Source organism: Jaculus jaculus, chromosome 1, assembly GCF_020740685.1.
Source record: "Jaculus jaculus isolate mJacJac1 chromosome 1, mJacJac1.mat.Y.cur, whole genome shotgun sequence".
Lineage (NCBI taxonomy): Eukaryota > Metazoa > Chordata > Mammalia > Rodentia > Dipodidae > Jaculus > Jaculus jaculus.
The window spans coordinates 272483537-272503638 of record NC_059102.1 but is presented as its reverse complement, the minus strand read 5'-3'; the positions used below and the strand labels follow the sequence as shown (position 1 = coordinate 272503638).

General features: G+C 51.6%; 1 protein-coding gene across 5 annotated transcripts in view; it reads left to right on the top strand.

The window, feature by feature from the left end:
- Positions 1-20102, top strand: part of Slc38a8 (solute carrier family 38 member 8) — a 38501-nt gene that overhangs the window by 3051 nt on the left and 15348 nt on the right. For 4 of the 5 annotated variants that reach the window (XM_045142329.1, XM_045142328.1, XM_045142327.1 and 1 more), the window contains exons 4-10: positions 5100-5232; positions 5926-6027; positions 9209-9266; positions 13384-13498; positions 14644-14791; positions 15161-15357; positions 16366-16417. In XM_045142329.1, coding sequence (XP_044998264.1) covers positions 5100-5232; positions 5926-6027; positions 9209-9266; positions 13384-13498; positions 14644-14791; positions 15161-15357; positions 16366-16417 — 805 coding nt within the window. Of the gene's footprint in view, positions 1-5099; positions 5233-5925; positions 6028-9208; positions 9267-13383; positions 13499-14643; positions 14792-15160; positions 15358-16365; positions 16418-18584; positions 19516-20102 lie in introns of those variants that run through there. The other variant, XM_004659578.2, reaches the window with a different exon arrangement.

Here is a 20102-nt window from a genome sequence, read left to right as displayed (position 1 = left end):
CCTGGGCCCCGGGGAAGGGGGGATGAGTAGGACGACGGACACTGTTTGGGGCTCTAGTGGGACAACAGAGGCAAGGCCTCACCTGAGGACCCAACAGAGTGGGGAAGGGAGACTGAAATTGATAACCACCCGCAAGTCACAAGGGCATGAGAGAGACTGTGGCTGCAGATGGACTGTTTAGAAGAGACAGCCCATTTAACAGGTGGGGAAACTGAGGCAAGTGCAAGAAGTCTCTACAGAGAGATGCTGAGTACGACCTTTTTCTTGGGTGGCTAAGACTCAGCCCACAAACCATCTTGGCCTCCAGTCCCTGCTAAGAATTCTCCTCTACGCACTGCTTAAGCTGCAGTGCACTGGTTTTACTGTGTTCCATTGCCATACTCATGCCATGCGAAGTAGTTACAAAATTCTGCTATAATTTCTTCTTTAATTTATGGGATGTTTTGAGTTGTCTTAAATTTAATTTCTTTTTTTCTTTTCTTTCTTTCTTTCTTTCTTTTCTTTTCTTTTTTTTTTTTTTTTTTTTTTTTTTAGGTAAGGTCTCACTCTAGCCCAGGCTGACCTGATTCACTATGGAGTCTCTGGGCGGCCTTGAACTCACAGCGATCCTCCTACCTCTGCCTCCCGAGTGCTGGGATTAAAGGTGTGCACTGCCACGCCTGGCCAAATACCAACTTTTTTCTTTCTTTTTTTTTTTGACATAGAGTTTCATGTACAGAGAGCACACTCTATGTAATTGTAATCTTTTTTTTCACATACGTATGTGTGTCTTAGTATGTCTGTGTGTATGCATGTAGGCATGTGTGTGACAGTACATGTGTGTGTGTGTGCCTATACATGTGAAAGCCATAGATCAATATTGAGTGTCTTCTTCAGTCACCTTCTACCTGATTTTTTTTTTTCAAGGTAGGGTCTCACTCTAGCTCAGGCTGACCTGGAATTCACTATGTTGTCTCAGGGTGGCCTCGAACTCACCATGATCCTCCTACCTCTGCCTCCTGAGTGCTGCAGTGGCGTGTGCCACCACACCTGGCTTCTACCTGATTTTTTTTGTTTGTTTGTTTGTTTTGTTTTTCAAGGTAGGGTCTCACTCTAGTCCAGGCTGACCTGGAATTCACTATGTAGTCTCAGGGTGGCCTTGAACTCACAGTGATCCTCCTACCTTAGCCTCCTGAGTGCTGGGATTAAAGGCGTGCGTCACCCAGCCCGGCCTACCTGATTTTTTTGTGACGGTCTCTCGCTGAACCTGAAGGTCACTGATTCAGTCAGACCAGCTAGCCAAGCAGCCCCCTAGGGTACCCTCTCTCTGCTTCCCCAGCACTAGGATTGTGGCAGTGCACCACCATGCAGACTTTTACATGGACGCTGCGGATCTGAACTCAGGTCCTCATGTTTGTGTGACAAGCACTTTACTAACTGAGCCATCTCCCCAGTCTGGCTTACTGAATTTTAAATGTTGTCCTGGCTATTCTATCAGCACCTAAGAGTGGGTTGCTGACCCCTCCAACTGTGACTGCAGATCTGCTGGCTTTAATTCTGCCTATAGCTGTTTTGTGGCTTTTGAAGCTCTGAGATTTGGTACACCCTTCTACTGTTATGAAATATTCTGCTTTATTTCTGGCATTAAACCTACGACTCACCCAGCTACTATAAGATCAGTGTGGGTGAGTATCCCTCCCATTTCTTTACTTTTAAGCTAACCATGGCTCGGTATTTTAAAACGCATTTCTTGTAGACAGCATATGGTTGAGTTTTGCATTTTTTAATTATCTTGACAATCTCAGATTTTTATTTTACTTATTTTTTAAAATAAATTTTATTTATTTGCAATCAGATAGTGATAAAGGGGGGGGGGGAGAGAGAGAGAGAGAATATGAATGGGCATGCCAGGGCTTCTAGCTACTGAAAATGAACTCCAGAAGCATGTGCCATTATGCATCTGGCTTAATGTGGGTACTGGGGAATTGAACTGATATCATTAGGCTTTGGAGGCAAGAACCTTAACCACTGAGGCATCTTTCCAGCCCTCATGTCAGATTTTTTATTTATTTATTTATTTTAAATTTTTATTAGCATTTTCCATGATTATAAAAAAAATCCCAGCCGGGCGTGTTGGCGCATGCCTTTAATCCCAGCACTCAGGAGGCGGAGGTAGGAGGATCGCCGTGAGTTCGAGGCCACCCTGAGACTCCATAGTGAATTCCAGGTCAGCCTGGGCTAGAGTGAGACCCTACCTTGAAAAACAAAAACAAACAAACAAACAAATCCCATGGTAATTCCCTCTGTTCCCCCCCCACTTTCCCCTTTGAAATTCCATTCTCCCTCATATTACCTCCCCAGATTTATTTATGTTTTGATTTTTTGAGGTAGGTTTTCACTCTGGCCCAGGCTGACCTAGAACTTACTACATAGTATTAGAGTGGAATCAAACTCAATGTGACCCTTCTACCTCTGCCTCCTGAATGCTGGGATTAAAAGCATGTGCCATGACGCCTGGCCCAATCTCATATTTTTAATTGTTATGTTTAGGCTTAGTTGAAGTATGATTGTTGATAATATTAAAGTCTACCATTTTCCTATTTGTTTTGTCTCTCAAACAATGCACAAAAAGACCCCTAGATGCAATATTTTGGCATATCAAAACACTGCTTTAGCCGGGTGTGGTAGTGCACACCTTTAATCCCAGCACTTGGGAGGCAGAGAGGTAGGAGGATCACCGTGAGTTCAAGGCCAGCCTGAGACTACATAGTGAATTCCGAGTCAGTCTGGATTAGAGTGGAGCCCTACCTTGCAAAACCAAAGCAAACAAACACATAAAAAACCCCCACTGCCTTATACCAAGAATTGTGAAGGTTGGTATCCTTGAATCTCCCGGTGAGAAAATGGCCACAAACCTCTGTGCCTGCCAGTGGCAAGTGGAGCTCCTGTTGCATGGCAATTCCAGTGGTACGACAGTGTTGTGTTGAGAAGAAATCTGAGGCTGTGGGTTAGAGCACTGTGCATAGAGTCTCAGGTCTCTGTGGACTGATTGGGAGAGAGAGAGAGAGAGAGCATTGCGCACGTCTTTCTGATTCAGTGAATTGGCAATGCATCTTTCTTTGGCAAAGCACACACTTCTGGGAAGGGACATTAAATAGAGCTTGGGGTGCATGGGTAGCCATTGCACGAGTTAGGCACAAATGGCCACCATCAGTGCTGAGGAGCTCATGGGAATGCCTAGACAATGCAAGTTTGGGGAGGAGGTGGTATAGCCATGATGTCAGAACTAGTCTCCTGACTGCAAGCAATCAAAGAATGAATACACCCCACCCCGTGCCATGTGGAAGTCTCAAACCCACAGGTGATCTCTGTATTCCCCTCAGCATCTGCCTCCTCTTCGCATCTGGTACAGAGGCAGCTCTGCCCTCCCATGTGTAGCCTCATCCTGCTGGAGACAAGCTATTCCCCTGAGCTTTCATTTCTTTATTTTGTTTTATTGACAACTTCCATAATTATAGACAATAAACCATGGTGATTCCCCCCCCCTCCACACATTTCCCTTCGCAACTCCACTCTCCATCATATCCTCTCCCCCTCTCAATCAGTCTCTTTTATTTTTGATGTCATCATCTTTTCCTCCTATTATGAGGGTCCTGTGCAGGTAGTGTCAGGCACTGCAAGGTCATTGATATCCAGGCCATTCTGTGTCTGGAAGATTGCATTGTAAGCAGTCCTACCCTTCCTTTGGCTCTTACATTGTTTCTGCCATCTCTTCTGCAGTGGACCCCTAGCCTTGGAAGGTGTGATAGAGATGTTTCAGAGCTGAGCAATCCTCTGTCACTTCTTTTAGCACTAAGGTGCAAGGCCATCATTTCTTTGCGAAGCTGTAGCAAAGCAAAGAAGGCTTACTCACTAAAGTGCGAACAACCCTTGCAGCCAGGGACAGCCCTCACCTCCCAGCTTCTGCCCTGCACATAGAATGATAGAGGTGGCCTTGCCCCTCTCCAGAGGAGACTGCCTTGCTTACAGTTACAGTCGCCCCTGCCTCAGGCTGTCTGTCACTCCCCTTGTTCCCCTTCCTCTCTGTCCTGCTTCTTAGATCAGCTCCACATCACCCATCTTGCTGTGACAGAGTAAGACAGACTAAGTCCTGGATCTTTGGTCTCCTGCCACTAAGAGGTGGGTGAGGTCCCTGTACTCTGTACTGGAATTAGGTGGGCTCTGAGATGGCTTTGTCCTACACCGTGTGGTGGGCAGGACCTCATGGCATGTCTAAGATTGGCTTTCAGAAGGATGAGCTACTTCTGTCATGGTTTCTGAGAGTCCCCAGCTGCCATGGGTGGAAGGTCTCATGAGGAGAGACCCTGAGACTATGTAGAGGGCTCAAGAGGAGTGACCACGAGTCTGTTGGGGAGGCTCTGTGGTCTCCTGCAGGTACCAGGTGTGGGTTATTATCTGGGACCCTCCAGACCAGCCTTATCACCAGCCGGGTGATCCTAAGAGTCCACACGAGTTCTCATGGAGCAGGACCTGCTAGTTCATCACTGCCCTAATTATTTTGTTTGGTTTTTTTGAGGCAGGGTCTCACTCTAGCCCAGGCTGACCTTGAACTCACTCATTCTGTAGCCCTTGACTGGTCTCAAATACACAGCAGTCCTACCGCAGCCTCCCAAGTGCTGGAACTAAAGGCACAGGCATGCACCATCATGCTCAGCTGCCCTTTGGTTTATGACACCATAAAGTAGCCTTTCTCAGCCACCAGGATTTGTTCAGCAGCACTAGAGATCCTCAGAAAGATGGAAGGCGCTGGCCCTTCACAGGCTGCACAGTCTGAATCCCACAGCAGTTCTCAGCTCACCCCCCAGACAGTCACTGGGGCTCCTGAGCCAAACAGGAGGTGGCTTTATCCAGCTCTGAGTACCATGAAGGCAGTTGCCCAGCTCATGGCAGAAGCTCAGTGCATGCTTGTGAATGACTGTAAAATATGGTATTGTTCTTTCCTTTAAGGGGGCACAGCTTGGGTTCCATTTCACTTGAATCCCATCCCTTGGCTCCTGGACTGACTTGTGCCCTGTGGCCTCTCTGCTCTGTGGCTAAGTTTTTACCCCTCTCTCCTTCAGTGTGTGACTCTCTCCTGCCCGGTGCCCCGCAGCCCTGGTATGCCACACAGCGCTTCACCCTACCCCTGCTCTCGGCGCTAGTCATTCTGCCCCTTTCAGGACCGCGGGAGATCGCCTTCCAGAAATACACCAGGTACAAGGGCACGCAAGCCCCCGGCAAGGGTGCTGCAGAGTGTTGGCATTGGAAGGGATCAGGGAAGAACCCGGCAGGCCTCCCATTCAAAAGAGGGAAAATGAGAAGTTAGGTACATTCTATATACCCACCATAGAACATTACAAATAGGCCAAAAACCACTGCCTGTAAGAGCACATCTTGTTTTTAAACCCTTACAGGCCTTCACAGATAAACAGGACACAGACAGTCTGTCAGATGTGCATGCTGTTCTCTTTAATTTTGGCCTTGAGGTTTTTGTAATAGTGTTGAACAACTGAGGCCTGCTGACAAGCTTGGTCCTAGCTTGGGTTTGTTGCCAAGCTCCAGCATGCCCGCAGTCCATGCAGCTCTCACGACCCTTAAGTTAGCCAGGCTTCTCTTCTTCTGTGTGCCGAGCCCAGGGTGTCCTGACTTGGGTGTCAACCTTGAGGGGTCAACTGGCCTTCACTTGTGAGAGGAAAGTTGTCACAGGTGCTACCTCCAGTGGACCAGTAGGAACCCACATATCTCAATCCTGGACTGGAACAGCCTGTCTAACTGCCGCCCTGTACAGAAAGGAAGTGGGGGTTCAGGAGGAGAGCTTCCGGTCCTCATGCTAGCTGGGTAGTGCTATGGGCACTGTCTGCATGGCTCTCACACGTTGTCCTTGACACTGTCCCGTCTGTGTGCCAGCATCCTAGGCACTCTGGCAGCTTGCTACCTGGCTCTGGTCATCACCGTGCAGTACTATCTCTGGCCGCAGGACCTCCGGAACGAGCCCCGCCTTTCAGCAAGGTGAGTCTGGAAAACCGCCTTTTGTGCTTTTCTGCCTGGAAATGGGATCCCATGGGCTTGTTTCAGAGGCCCCTCATGCCTCTGACATGTGATAAAGCTAAGAAGGCCTCACTCTAGGTCTTGCCCTTGCTAGTGATGGTTAGGTACAGATTCAGGCGCAGAGGAATCTGGCAACCAGTTATCCAGGCAGAGGGAACAATGAGGAATTTGGGTGGCTATATTAGCCTGGATGCAGGCTAGGAGTGGGGTGAGGTGTCATTAGGGACTCAGCCACCATGAGAACTGTGGGATTTTAAAAATCATTTTATTTATTGATTGATTTGAGAGAGAGGAGGAGGGAGAGTGAGAGAGCGAATGGGAGGGAGAGAATGGGCTCACTGTGGCTTCCAGCCACTGCAAACAAACTCCAGATGCATGCACCACCTTAGTGTGTCTGGTTTATGTGGATCTTGGGGAATCAAACCTGGGTCATTTGGCTTTACAGGCAAAGCTCCTTAATCACTAAGCCATCTCTCCAGCCCAAGTGCTGTGATTTTGATGTGGTGAGCTGGGACATTCGCAGTGTTCCAAGCACAGCAGGGATGCTATGTGACCTTCTTCTCAAAAGGATTGTCAGGGCTCTTTGGGAGTCAGGGGGAGAAACGGGCTAGACAGAAGGCCTTAACCAGAATTGGATGCATGTCTCAGGCCTAGAAGCTTCCAGAGGGGATGAGGTGATGTGGCCAGATGCCAGGTATGTGGCTGTCAATGTTAATGTGCGGGATGGCTCAGGGGTGTGTGACTGCAACTACAGACCTCACACTGCTCTCTGGAAAGTCTCCCCCATGATTAGTCCAGGCCCCAGCATGTCTCCCCAGTAGCATGTACCACAGGTGACATGGCTGTCCAAACCACAGTCTGCTAGAGGGGATATAGGAATCAGAGAGGTGCAATGATTCAAGGATAGTGAGGCCACTTGGAGCCATATGCTAGACGTCAGTGGTGATAGGCTCTGTGTGCCTATGGTTCAGGGAAGCCAGGCTGGGGAGAGCAGGGATAGCAGTTGAGTCCATGAGTCCTGTTGGAGGTCTGTGCTCCCAGCTGGTGGTTCTGGGCACAGGGAAGCAGGGAGTTAAAGAAGCGGGTGAGGCCTGGGTAGGATGGGAGTTAGTTAGGCAAGGAGGTGTCCTGAAGCTGCTGTGACAAATTCCCAAAAACTAAGGTACTTAAACCATCAGAAAAATTCCCCTAAGCCCTGGAGATAGAAGTCCAAGTTAAGCCAGGTGTGGTGGCGCACACACCTTTAATCCCAGCACTTGGGAGGCAGAAGTAGGAGGATCTACATGAGTTCAAGGCCATCCTGAGACTTCATAGTGAATTCCAAGTCAGCCTGGGCTAAAGCAAGACCATACCTCAAAAAACTAAAAGGAAGAAAAAAAAGAAGTCCCAAGTCAAAGCATGATAGGGTTATACCCAAGCCGAGGTGCTGGAAGATTCCTTCCTACTTTCTCCAGCTTCTGCAGCTGCCAGCAACTTAGGTCTCCTTAACACCACATTGTCTACCTGTCTTCATACTATCTTTTCCTGGAGGGTCTGGATTCTCATCTCTCATCTCATCTAGTCAGAGGTCTAGGCCTAATCTGATACATTATCTTCTTAATTTAACCAATGACCTCTGTACAGACCCTGTTCCACCATGCTGAGCTTCTGGTGGCATGGACTTGTGGCCCCCATTTCACACAGAGAATAAGAGAATAATAGAAAATGGGTCCCAGTGGTCGGTCAGCAGATGAGGTGTTCAGCCTGATGAATTGGGCTCTGCTGTAGGGTGTGTCGGGGCAGAGGTCATAAAACCTTTTTTGGCTACCTGCAATTATCCAAAGTGAAGAAGTGATGTAGGAGTGAGTGGGATCTGTGTTCTTAAGGTCTCTGAGGGGACAGCCCTGCCCTGGGCAGAGACGCACACCCGGGATGGGACTCCTCCTGGGCTAACCCGTGGGTAGGAGGGGGGGGGTAAGGAGGAATGTAGGCCCTGAGCCTGGAAGATGGCAGTGGGTGAAACATGGCACTTCTGTTTACGAGTGTGAGGAGGAAGTCCAGACACCTGGCAGTGCCATAGAAAAGCTTCAGCAAGGGTGGCCAGGACACCAGGGCTCATTTCAGAGTTGAAATTGGCTGGAGCAATACAAAACAGAGCAGCTGGGTCCCAGCCTCCTGCAGCTGCTGCCGCAGAGCCACACACTCAGCAATCTAGCACTACAGTGCCGGTCTTTCTTTTCTCAGAGTGCTAGGATCAGAGGCCCAGTGCCTTGCGGCTGGGCCAAGACCATGGCGTGGGTGAGGCCACTCCTGGCAGCTTTGGGAGGGCCTGTCTCCTGCTTTTCCCACCTCTTGCAGCTACTCCTAGTAGTTCTTGGGCAGTGGCCCCTATTCCTCCAAAGTTAGCCACATGGCTTTCACCTACTTCCATAGTTGCAGTTCCCCTGTCACAGCCAGGTGGGAGCTCTGGTCCCAAGAACCCCTATGGCGACACTGGGCTCACCTTGATGACCCAGGACACTCTGCTCATCTCAGTCCTTAGCCTCATCTAAAAGTCACCTTTTTCCTGTGAGGAACCACATTTACAGGTTGCTGGGATTAGGACAGAAATGTCTATGGGAGCTGTTACTCAATGACAGCCAAGAAATGCTGTCTCCTCAGGGTGCGCTGTCCATATTCCCTCCGCTATGTGTCCCTGTAGGTGACACAGGCTGGTGCTGTTTGTCCAAGCAACCTGGGACCCACCAGGCAGGATCCCTGGGGGGGCTTGACCTAAAGGTTCTTCTGACTATTTACACATGTCCCCTGAGGTGGCTTGGATGGAGGACATAACCATCCTCATATTACATTGGACATATGTTGGAAACCATCTATGCCCCAACACTTGGCAGCTTTGGGAACAGACTGCCTTGAGAGGGAAGGTAGGAATTTTTTCTTGCCATTGTCTTGTCCAAATCTCATGCACGTGAAGTGTCATGTGACCAAATGCCAGCAAAGATGTATTTAGCAAGCATAGCAGGCTCACAGACTCAGCCCTTCAAAACGCATCTTGCAGTCATACTCTTACATTGTCCTGGTTTCCTTTAAAATAAATACTGTCAAGTTGAAGGTCATTTTGAGCTGAACTCTTTCTTAGTGAACATCTGTTCCTCTCTATTCCCAGCCCTTCCTCATGGACCTCTGTGCTTAGTGTCTTCCCCACCATCTGTTTCGGATTCCAGGTAAGTAGAAGCTGACATTTGCAGAGGCTCCCTGTTCCCTTGGGAGAGCTAAGCTTCCCCTTTGGGGAGAAGTTTGAGGGCTTGTTGTAGTGTCCACCTGTGGTCCGTAGGCTGTTTTCCAGAGACCGTGCATGACATCTAGACTCCCAAGGGAGGTGCGAACTGCCACTCATTATACTTGTGCTCCCGCTGACAACACCAGCAGCATCACGTTTGTGGGGTCTCGTGTAGAGCGAAGTGACCAGAGACATCCTTCTCTCAACAGAATGCCCACAGAATTGCCATCGTGCCTGGAAACCCAGAGATACCCATTTATGCCCGCAGAGCAGGTGGATTCTGTCCCAGCCTTGGAAAGATTATAACTCTTGAGACTCACAGGGTGTGTGGGGAGGAATACAGGAAACTCAGGGATGGGACGGGGGACCAGACAGGCAGAATTGTTAGTAGACCATCATAGGAGGAGGTCACAGCATACATGGTCCAGTGGGGGATGTGAAGACCCGGGCGCTCTGTAGATGGCTCAGGACAGGGCTAGAGGAATGGAGGCCCTGGCCCATGACTGCTGCTGGGAAGCTGGACGTAAGTCCATGATCTCCAAGCAGCTTAACATGCCTTTCAGGGCTTACTTCAGAGAAGCTTTGCCTAAAAACAACCCATACCCTCCACTAGCAACACCCACCCTGAACTGGAGTAAGTTCATATAGATTTGCACAGCATCTCAGCTTCGCAGCTGCATGTCTTCTTCCCTCATTCTCCAACCAGTAGCAATTTTTGTTTGTCATCTTGCTTTTTTGTTTAGGGTCTTGCTCTAGCCCAGGCTGACCTGGAACTCACTATGTAGTCTCAGTCTGGCTTCAAATTCACAGTGATCTTCCTACCTCAGCCTCCTGAGTGCTGGAATTAAGGGTGCGGACCACCAAGCCCGGCAGAGTTGAGAACCATTTTTGGAAAAAAAAAAAAAAACCCAAATATTTCCATGTCTTGTTCTAATAAGTGATTCAATGCCACTTCTGAGGTTCAGCAAGCAGCCTGTGGGAACTTCTCACATCCAGGATTTTGAAAAGATGCTTGGGGTCAATTTTGCTGTCTACTGTTACCTGCATTTAGCCTTGACCATCCTTCTCCTGGCTCATGCCACGTGGAGCTGCAGGCAAACCCGCACCAGCTGCCTTCCAAATGCCCACGGGCCTCACATTGACCTCTGTTCCCTGTTTGCTTCTCCTAGCAACCGCTGCTGCCGTTTCCAGGGTTTTCAGGGCTGCCTTGATGGGGTGCTGGGAAGGAGGAGACACGAGTATGGGGGTGGGGTTAGGCCAGAGATGGCTGCAGGATCCGGCTTGGAGGGTCTGGGATCTGGGGGATATGTAGAGATGACATGGAAGAATTAGGGGCTGGATGGGCTACCACGAAGGGAGGGCAGCAGGCCCATAGCCATCAGGGACTCTGATATGATTCAAATATATCTCCCCCAAATACGTTTAATAGTAGCACCCTCCCCAGCTTGCACTGAGTCAGTGAGGGGACTCAGAAGAACAGGGGTTCTAGGGTCTGTCCCCAGCCATCCTGGTCACATACAATGTATTTACCACACAATTATCTCTGTGGGTGGGTTTTGAGAATGGGGGGTGGTGAGTCTCACATTATAGCTCAGGTTAGCCTGGAGCTCATTATATAGCCGAAGATGGTCCTGAACCCAGAGGAGTCTTCCTGCCTCAGCCTCCCCAGTGCTGGGTTATAGGCGTGAGCCACCATGCCTGGTTCCACAATCACCCTTCTAAAGTTCCGGTGTCCCAGCCACTCGTTTTGACTATAGTCACAGAGTTGTGTGGTTGGCACCATCATCAACTTAGCCCCCGCCCACTCCCCCTCCCCGCAGCCACTCCATCTCCTCCCTTCAACCTCTGGTCACCACCCATCCATTTTGTTTGTGTGGATTCCCCTGTCATGGGCACATTTCTTGTGAATGGAACCCTGCGATATGTGGCCCTTGGTGTCTGGCTTCTCTCGCTCTCATGGTCCTGTCAGGTTCACCCATGTACTGCATGTGGGTGCTTCGTTCCTTTTTAAGAATTCCTACCGTGTGAACAGGCACTGTCTGTGGACCCACGCCTTGGTTGGGCAACGGAGGATTGTCCTACTTTTTGGCTAACATGTCACCTCCCTTCTGCTTTGTCCATCTGGGGACTGGGGAGCCTGCCCACACTAGCTGTCCCTTAGATGCTGCCTACCTGGGGGCCCTGCGGACCGTTGTGGCTCCGTGCTCTGCATAGGGAAGGAGGGGTCCTGGGCATGTCTGGCTCCCTTGAGAGTCTTCACCTGGGTTGGACTTGGCTGCATTTCCGCCCTCAGAGCTGAAGCTCTGGGATCCCTGTAATCAACCTGGGACTGCGTTGAGATGTTGGTGTCTCTTCGGGAGCCAAAACGATGAAACAGGAAGGAGCTGTTACCTAGGTCTCCAGCCACAGGAAAGACAATTTAGCCTCAGAGTCTTTCCACTTATTGGCCTAGGATCTGGTGGGCTCTTGGAAGGAAGCCCAGGGCCGATAGTGAGGGCACCTTGGCACCCAAGGCCGGCGTGTTTGAGCTCACCCGAGGCTGGGCTGCAAAGGATGAGGCCCACATGCCGCACCACCGGACATGTCCTCCAGGGGGCGCTGTGCCCCCACCTCTGAAGAGGTAGAGCGTAAGCATTGGATCCACAGAGCCAGGGCTGCTGGTGGGACTACGGTGGACTGGAGGTGCTCCGGGCTCCCTCCTACAGGGCGGTCAGCAGTGCTAGGCTCTGAGCTCGGGTCGTGACCGCACAGCATAGCTGACAGAGGCTGATCAATCAGAGCCAGAGTTGCTCATGTTGGAGTGTGAGGTCACACGAGAGAGGAAATTATTCGGCTCAGGATGAGAAGGGGCTGGTAGGGTTAGGAGAGATGCAAGCTAGAGGGCACAGCTTGCGCAAAGGCCCCGACGCCACACAGAGGGACGTGGGGTGTCCAAGCCCAGTGAGTGCCTATGGGAGTGGAATCCATTCCTTTGGTTCAGACCCCAAGTGAGTGCAAATGGTGGGAACCTGTCTCAGGAGCCTCAGAAGTGGCCTGGACAGGGGTGCATCTTGCTATGGCTGCCCCTCCCCACCCGGCCTGCTCCTCAGCACCCCTTGCATTAGTGTGAGACAGACTCAGGACAGACTCACTGCACAACACTCAAATTGTAGTAGGCTCCTGGAATTGGCTGTGTATGTGACATGTAGAATGGTTGGCACTGGATGGCATGTTACCATCAGTGTGTAAATTGTAAGTCTGGATGTTCCCATGCGCTGTGGTCAGGTTCGTATTGTTGGCAGAAATCACCCGACCGAGAGAAACTTTGGGGGAAAAGGGTCTTTTTTGGCTTACAGACTCGAGGGGAAGCTCTGTGATGGCAGGGGAAAACGATGGCATGAGAAGAAGACATCATCATCCCCTGGCCAACATCAGATGGACAACAGCAACAGGAGAGTGTGCCAAACACTGGCAAGGGGACACTGGCTATAAGCCCATAAGCCCACCCCCAACAATACACTGCCTCCAGGAGGTGTTAATTCCCAAATCTCCATCAGCTGTGAACCTAGCATTTATGTTAAGTTTATGGGGGACACCTGAATCAAACCACCACACCATGTGACCTCACCAGCTCCTGGTGGGGACTGTCTCCTTATCAACTTCTCCATTAGTAGCACCCACCAAATGACTGTTCCATCCTCCATCATCACAGAGCTGGAGCCCCTATAGGGTGGTGCCACCCCAGGGACATTCGACCCTCTCCCAAGTGTCCACAACACCAGTGCCAGTGACCCTACTAGACTGATTTGCCTTGTGTCTTGAACTTGAACACATGGAAAGATTCCTTTTTGGCTTCTTTCATTTGACTTTATGTTGTACATAAAAGAGTTTTTTTGTGCCAAGGTGAAAAGTCGTGGTCAGCCTTTTTCAGAGCTGAATAATATTCCTACCATGAGGATTCTGTAGTTTCCTTATGGCCTTTGTAGCTGGTGGACATACAGGTGCGTGGGGACACAGCCCTTCTCCAGTCGCCCCAGGGAGGCCTGACTGAATCCCCCTGAGCCGCAGCTTCTGTCTTCCAGTGTCACGAGGCCGCTGTCTCCATCTACTGCAGCATGCGTAACCAGAGCCTCTCACACTGGACGCTGGTCTCCGGGCTGTCCTTGCTGGCGTGCCTCCTGGTCTACTCGCTGACAGGTAGGGTGTGCCAGGCATGCACAGGTGGGGAGGCATTGGCAGTGGACGAGGAAACAATCTGTGGCCGAGTCTGATGCTTTGGGCTCTGGGTGCCTTTGCTCATTTAATTCTTAGCACATCATTGGAAAGGGGCCTCAGTTCACAAATGAGTAAACTGAGGCTCAGAGGGCTTCTGTGACTTGTCCAAAGTCTCACACTTAGGTGTGTAAAGCTGAGACATGAACTATGTTATAACTGTCCCCAAAGCCCCTGCACTTACACACGGCACCCTTCCCACTGTTCTGAGATGTAGCAATGGACGTGTTATGTCTGAGTTTACAAAACACGCAAGTGTCGCAGGTGTGAGACAGACCCAAGGTCACGCAGCACATGTGTGGTACAGACCCAGGTCTCAGGTGCATGCTGACTTCTGGCGGCCGCCCTCCAGCTGGTGGCCTGTTCTCCCCTTCACCTGTTGGAACTTCTGATTTGGAAGGTCTTAGAATGCAGAGGATCTGTCAGGCAGCCTTGGACTCGTAGGATCACCCAAAGAGCTTGCTGGGGGACCTTCCCCAGCAAGGGGGATCCTGTCTACCCTGGCCTCGGAATATAGTGATGCTAATTATCACCTCCTGGGCCAGAACAGTAGGATAACAGAAAAGGTCCTGGAGAGACACCTCTGAGGCCATAGCTCTAGGTTAGAGGTGATGTCTTGTGGCAGGGTAGGAGACCTGGGCAACAGGAGGTAGTGTTATGTTGGACAAGAGGCTGACTCTCCAGTCCAGATGCTGCTGTATTTAGCTGTGTGACTCTGGAGGGTCAGTGATACTTCCGATCTTGGTTTTCCCATCTGGAAAATGGGTGCATTGACAACTGCTTCCTGGCTGTTGTCCCCAGGAGCTGGGGCACAGGAAGCATATTTCTACTCCCCAAGGCTCTGCGTGCTTCCAGTCAGCATGCTTGCTGAGTGAGTCTTAGCACCAGCCCTGTGCCACGCTGGCCTTCAGGAGTGATTATCCCACAGACGAAGAAGTGCTATGCAGGCTTAGGAAGCAGAACAGGAACCTTCCCAGAAGGTTGTCACTGCCAAGCCTTAAGGTGCTGTGTGTTGGGGTGGGAGTGGCATTCTAATTGCAGTTCCCTGCCTTCCTCTTTCCCCATTGCAGGGGTGTACGGCTTCCTGTCCTTTGGCAATGAAGTTTCTGCTGACATCTTGATGTCCTACCCGGGCAATGATGTGGCTATCATTGTCGCACGTGTGCTCTTTGCTGTTTCCATTGTGACTGTCTACCCCATCGTGGTGTTCCTGGGGAGGTCAGCCCTGGCTGGGGTGGATGACCCCCTTTAGCATAGTACATTGGCAGCCATGTTGTACCATCTGTGGGAGCGTGTGTGGGGGTGGTGCCACCTCTGATGGATAGAGTGAGGGATGCACAGGGAGTGGCTGCTCCAAGTCACCCAACAAGTAAGCATGAGACTAGGACAGGAGGCTGCACCCATTTTGGACCTCCCTGCCACCCACCCTACCAGAAGCCTGCTCCTGGTGGCCATGGAGCCCTAAGGCTGGGAGGTGCCCTGAGGAATATGAGCTTGGGTATGGAGCAAGCTATTGAAGTGCTGGGGGCCCATAGAGGCCAGGAGGGGGGGTGACCACAGGTACTGGCTAAACCCTAGTGTCTGCAGGTCTGTGATGCAGGACTTGTGGAAGAGACGCTATGGGGGCCCACGAGGGTCCGACCCCTCAGGGCCATGGGTTCGGCTGCCACTGACCCTCCTATGGGTCACTGTGACCCTTGCCATGGCCCTGTTGCTGCCTGACCTCAGCAAGATCATCGATCTCATTGGCGGTATCAGTTCCTTCTTCATTTTCATCTTCCCTGGTAAGTGGCTGCTCTGGGCCCATGTGTGTCTGTGGGGACTCAGTGTCAGAGGTCAAGTTTCTGGGGATGAGGGACCCACCTGGATAGGAGTAGAATGCATGCTACTGAGTCTAGGCACAGGCCAGGGCTTCTGAGACCCCTGGTGGCTAAGCAGCTCAGCAACCCTGGTGGACGTGCAACATCAACATCCCATCCCATTCCACGGACGAGGAGACTGTGGTCCACAGCCCTGGGCAGGCAGGGAGTCCATCCCACCCATGGTTGCAGCCCTCTGCTGTAGGGCTCCTTCGTTGGTTTTAAATACTGTATATGTGAAACTCACGTGGATCACAATGCAAAAAGTGTTCTGGGCAAGTTTTCTCTGACCCTTTGGAGGCAGATTCCCCCTTCCACAACAGGAAACCCTCCCAGTGCCAGTGTGCCGTCGTGAGACATTCCAGGAGAAGCAGCAGGAGCAGTCTCTGGATGAGAAACCTAGCATGGGCGAGGCTGGAGGGCTGCTGCAAAGCAAGGAGCCCTGTAAGGCCTGGCTGGCACCTAGAACAAAAGTCCTGAGTCCTCAGGGGTGGGGAGGTCTAGGGCTGAGCACACAGTAGGGCAGAGTTTAGCACATAGTAGGTGCCCAGCACACTATAACACTCAGTACACAGCAGGGGGACCAGCACACAGCAGGTGCCAGCACACAGTAATAACTCCACCTACAATACTATGAACTCATCAAGTAGGATCCAGAGAGGCTACACTGTTGCTAGATATGGAGTCAAGTTGTTTGGGGGTGCTGAGCTGGGGCTCTCATTGGCCTCCTAACTCCAAGCTGGTCCCTTAACTATTGCATGGCACCACCTTGCCAGGAGGGACCTAGTTGGCAAGGCCACTGCCTGGAAAAAAGCCTTACAGGTCCCTGGGGTTCCCCAAGGGCTGTGCGGCATCAACAGCTCTAAGCTGCAGCTCTTGGTGCTTTGGGTTTGGTGAGGAAGAGCCAGGGTGACCCTGTGCTTCCTTTTGCAGGTTTGTGCCTGATCTATGCTGTGGACACAGAGCCCATAAGACCCAAAGTCAAGTGAGTGTCCCCAAGATGAAGGTGCTGCCTGGGGTGTGCCCAGAGGCCCGGAGCATGAATGTTCCTTGGCCTGCAAAAGAAGAGCTGCAGGTGGTGGTGGTGGGGCCTCACCCACAGGCTGGAGGGCATGCCCAGCCTATGACACTTCATTAGGGGTGTGGCTGATTTTCCTGCGGGTTTGGGGATCTTCCCATTAGTACCTACGCTCTCCTTCCTCGTAGTTTGGCTCAGACCCAAGACGAAAGCCACACTTAGGGTGGTCCTCGGTTACAGAGGCCTGGTGGGAGCAAGACCCGGGCTCTCATGCTGTGTCTTCATGGTAACTGTGAAGTGCTCCTCGTTACTGGGCTCCATCACACACTCACCTCTCCAGGGTCTGGGGAGTCTCTACCCTACAGATAAGGAAGAGGCTCAGGATCTCTGGTGAGAGCAGAGTGGACCCCAGCTCAGGCCCCTGGATCTGCATCCCCACATCCCTTATTCCCACTGCAAAGATGTGGAAACTGAGGTACAGGAATGTAGAGGGAAGGCAGGTTAGTTTTCTGTAATGAATGATCATGCTTCAATCTCCAGCCTGGGAAAAACAAAATGATCACACCAAGCATTAAGGAGTAGAAAGTCATCCCTCAGCTCTAGAGGCAGAGGCCTGAGGTAGGGCATCAGCAGGGATACTCTGTCTATTCTGCCAGCTGCTGGTGGCTGCTGAGCTGGCTGGCAGCTATATCACTCCAGCCTCTGCCTCTGTTGCAGTCAGGTTCACATTGCTGGCAGAAAACACCAGACCAAGAGCAGCTTGTGAGAAACATAAAGAGTTATTTTGACTTACAGACTTGAGGGGAAGCTCCATTATGGCAGGGGAAAACGATGGCATGAACAGAAGGTGGACATCACCTCCTGGCCACCATCAGATGGACAACAGCAACAGGAGAGTGTGCCAAACATTGGCAAAGAGAAACTGGCTATATAACACCCATAAGCCTGTCCCCAGTGAAACATTGCCCCCAGGAGGCTTTAATTCCCAAAGTGCCATCAGCTGGGACCTAGCATTCAGAGCACCTAAGTTTGTGGGGGACACCTGAATCAAACCACCATAGCCATGTTCATAAGGCCTTCCCCACCTGCACCTCAAATTGTCCACCACCCTTGTCTTAGAAGGACACTTTGAGAAATAAGGACTCGGCTCCATTATAAAGATCATCCCAGCACTTTTCGCTTACCCATCAAGACCTATTTGCAGATGAGGCCACACTTACAGGCCTCAGGTGGGTATGCTTGTGAGGACACCACATAGCACACTTCAGATGCCCATGGGTTACGGCAGTTGTGGACACAGATCTCAGCTGCAGGCCCGTGCCTGTTCCCGTCTGTATCTGCAAAGGTGTAGGCGTGACTCAGATTGGACCTCTCCTCCCCAGGAGCACCCTTGTCCACACACTTGTGTTCTGTCTCACAGTCCAAGCTCAGTGTGGTTTCACTTATGGGCTCTCAAGTTGTTCCCCCCCCACCCCGAACCCATCCTCTGTCCCTCCCACCCACCAGCATGGCTCTGAGTGGCACTGTAGCCTGTATCTCGTGGGCTCCCTTCCCCCTGCAGTGGGGCACTGATGCTGCTAGCCAGAGATGGCCTCTGTGACGATGGGTCCTTCAGCTTCTGCCAGCGGGGCTGTGATGTCTCTGGTGGCCCTGCCATTTGCTGGCCATCATACTGCTCTTGCCTCCTCGCTGTCTATGTCTGGCTCTGGTTGCATTGGACAACTTCCCGTGTGGCTCCAGTAGCCGCCTGTCCAGCCACCCCAGGCTCCTCGGTCCTGCGCCCCAGCTGCCTGCCGTCCTGACTGTGAGTGACTCAGGGCTTTCATCTCCTCCCGCAATTCCGAAGGTTCCTGCTGGTGCCAGAGGAGCAAAGAGAAAGGGAGCAAAGAGGCTGCGCCTGCCTTCCCCCGGTCCTTTTTCTTTGATAAAATATTTAGGAAGAATGAGGTCATGCAATAAGAGAGGGGGTGAGACTCCTGGGGATGATTTCCTGCAGTCCCTATGGATAAGGAGAAAATGAAATTTTCTGCCTATCAGCCACCCTCTTGGCCCTTGGCAGCACTGCCTGTGCCAGCCCCGGTGGTGCTGAGTACGAAGTGCAGACAGCAAGGTGACCGGGGCTGTTGCATTGCAGGTGCTGCCTGGAGGCCTGGGGTGTGCTCTCTGTGCTGGTGGGCACATTCATCTTCGGGCAGAGCACAACGTTGGCTGTGGTAGAGCTGCTGTGAGCGGCTTCCAGGCTGACGGACCCCTCCTGAATCTGGTCATGAGACCCACGTGGCTTCCCTGAGGGAAGCAGTGTATCCTGCCTGCCTGGCTGCCCGTCCCATGTGAGCTTTGCCCCTCCCAAGGATTCTGGGGTGACAGTGAGGAAGACCTGCTAGGTGAGCTAGAGCTGGTGACTTAGGACAACAGAAAACTCCTGCTGGATGGTTTTGGGGACCAGAAGTCTGAAACGGGCGTGGTGGTCTGCACTCCTGCGGGAGGCTCTGATGCTTCTCCCGTCTCTTCCCACTCTGTGCCCTATGGCTGGCTTTGGTGTCACTGGCTTATAGATGCATCAATCTAGTCTCTGCTCTCACAGCCATATGCCCTGTGTCTGATGTGTTTAACAAGCTCCTGTCTTCTGACAAGGACTCCAGACATCCAGATGGAGCCATGCTAACCTAATAGGCGCACTGCTGCATGGGACTCATCTTCTTGTTACTCAGGAAAAGCAACGAACCATGGACAAATGAAGACACAGTACTTCCATTTAGCTCTCTAGGGTAGACACAGCTCAATTCAGAATAGGGAAGTGGGTCTAATGGCCCAGACAGCCCTGCTTTGGGGTATCAGAGTGAAAGACATTAGGTGTGGACAATGGGGACAGGGGTACCCCAGGTGATTGAGGGCATCCCTTGGGAATGCTATACACATGAGCTGGTGTCCTACCCAGAAGATACCCTGGGGCCATATGCTAAAGATAGCTGACGGCCACGCTCTCAGCCTGTGGTTTGGTGGAGGTGAAGTAGGGATCCCCAGGTAGGCCTTGTTCCCGACCACCCCTTGTACCCAAAGAGCCGAGGAGCCAAGACAACTGTTTGTCCTTGGGTTCCCACCTTGAAGGTTGGGCAGGAGTCACCCCTGCCACACAGAGTGGGGACAGAGGATCTGTCCCAGGGCCCTGGATCAAATGAAGAAGGGGTGGGGATGTGGCTGCTCCACCGAGAAGCCTGAGCCAAGAAACGTCCTGGCGTAGGTGGGGTTGGCGCTCTCCTCTGCCTTGGCTATTCTCAAAGTCTCTGGGGCCGGAGCCAGGCCTGGGAGGGACTGGGGGTCCTGAACGCCTTCTCAGGGCTGTGCAGCAAGTCCGGTACTGGGCTGAGGCTTTCCTGTCGAGGTCACGTACCACGTCTATGACCTCGTGAGCTCAATGGTGACACATCCATGTTTTTCACCCTCCTCTTGTTCACATGCGTGTATTTATTTATTTTTTAAAATCTCAATATGATTCACACACTGTGAGATTCACCCTTCCAAGTATACAGTCGGTGGTTTCAGTATATTCACAGTTGTGCAGCCATGGCCAGAATCTAATTCTGCCACACTGTTAGCACCTGCAAAAGACCCCCATGTGCCTATCCTCAGACCCCTCCCCCCATCATCAAGA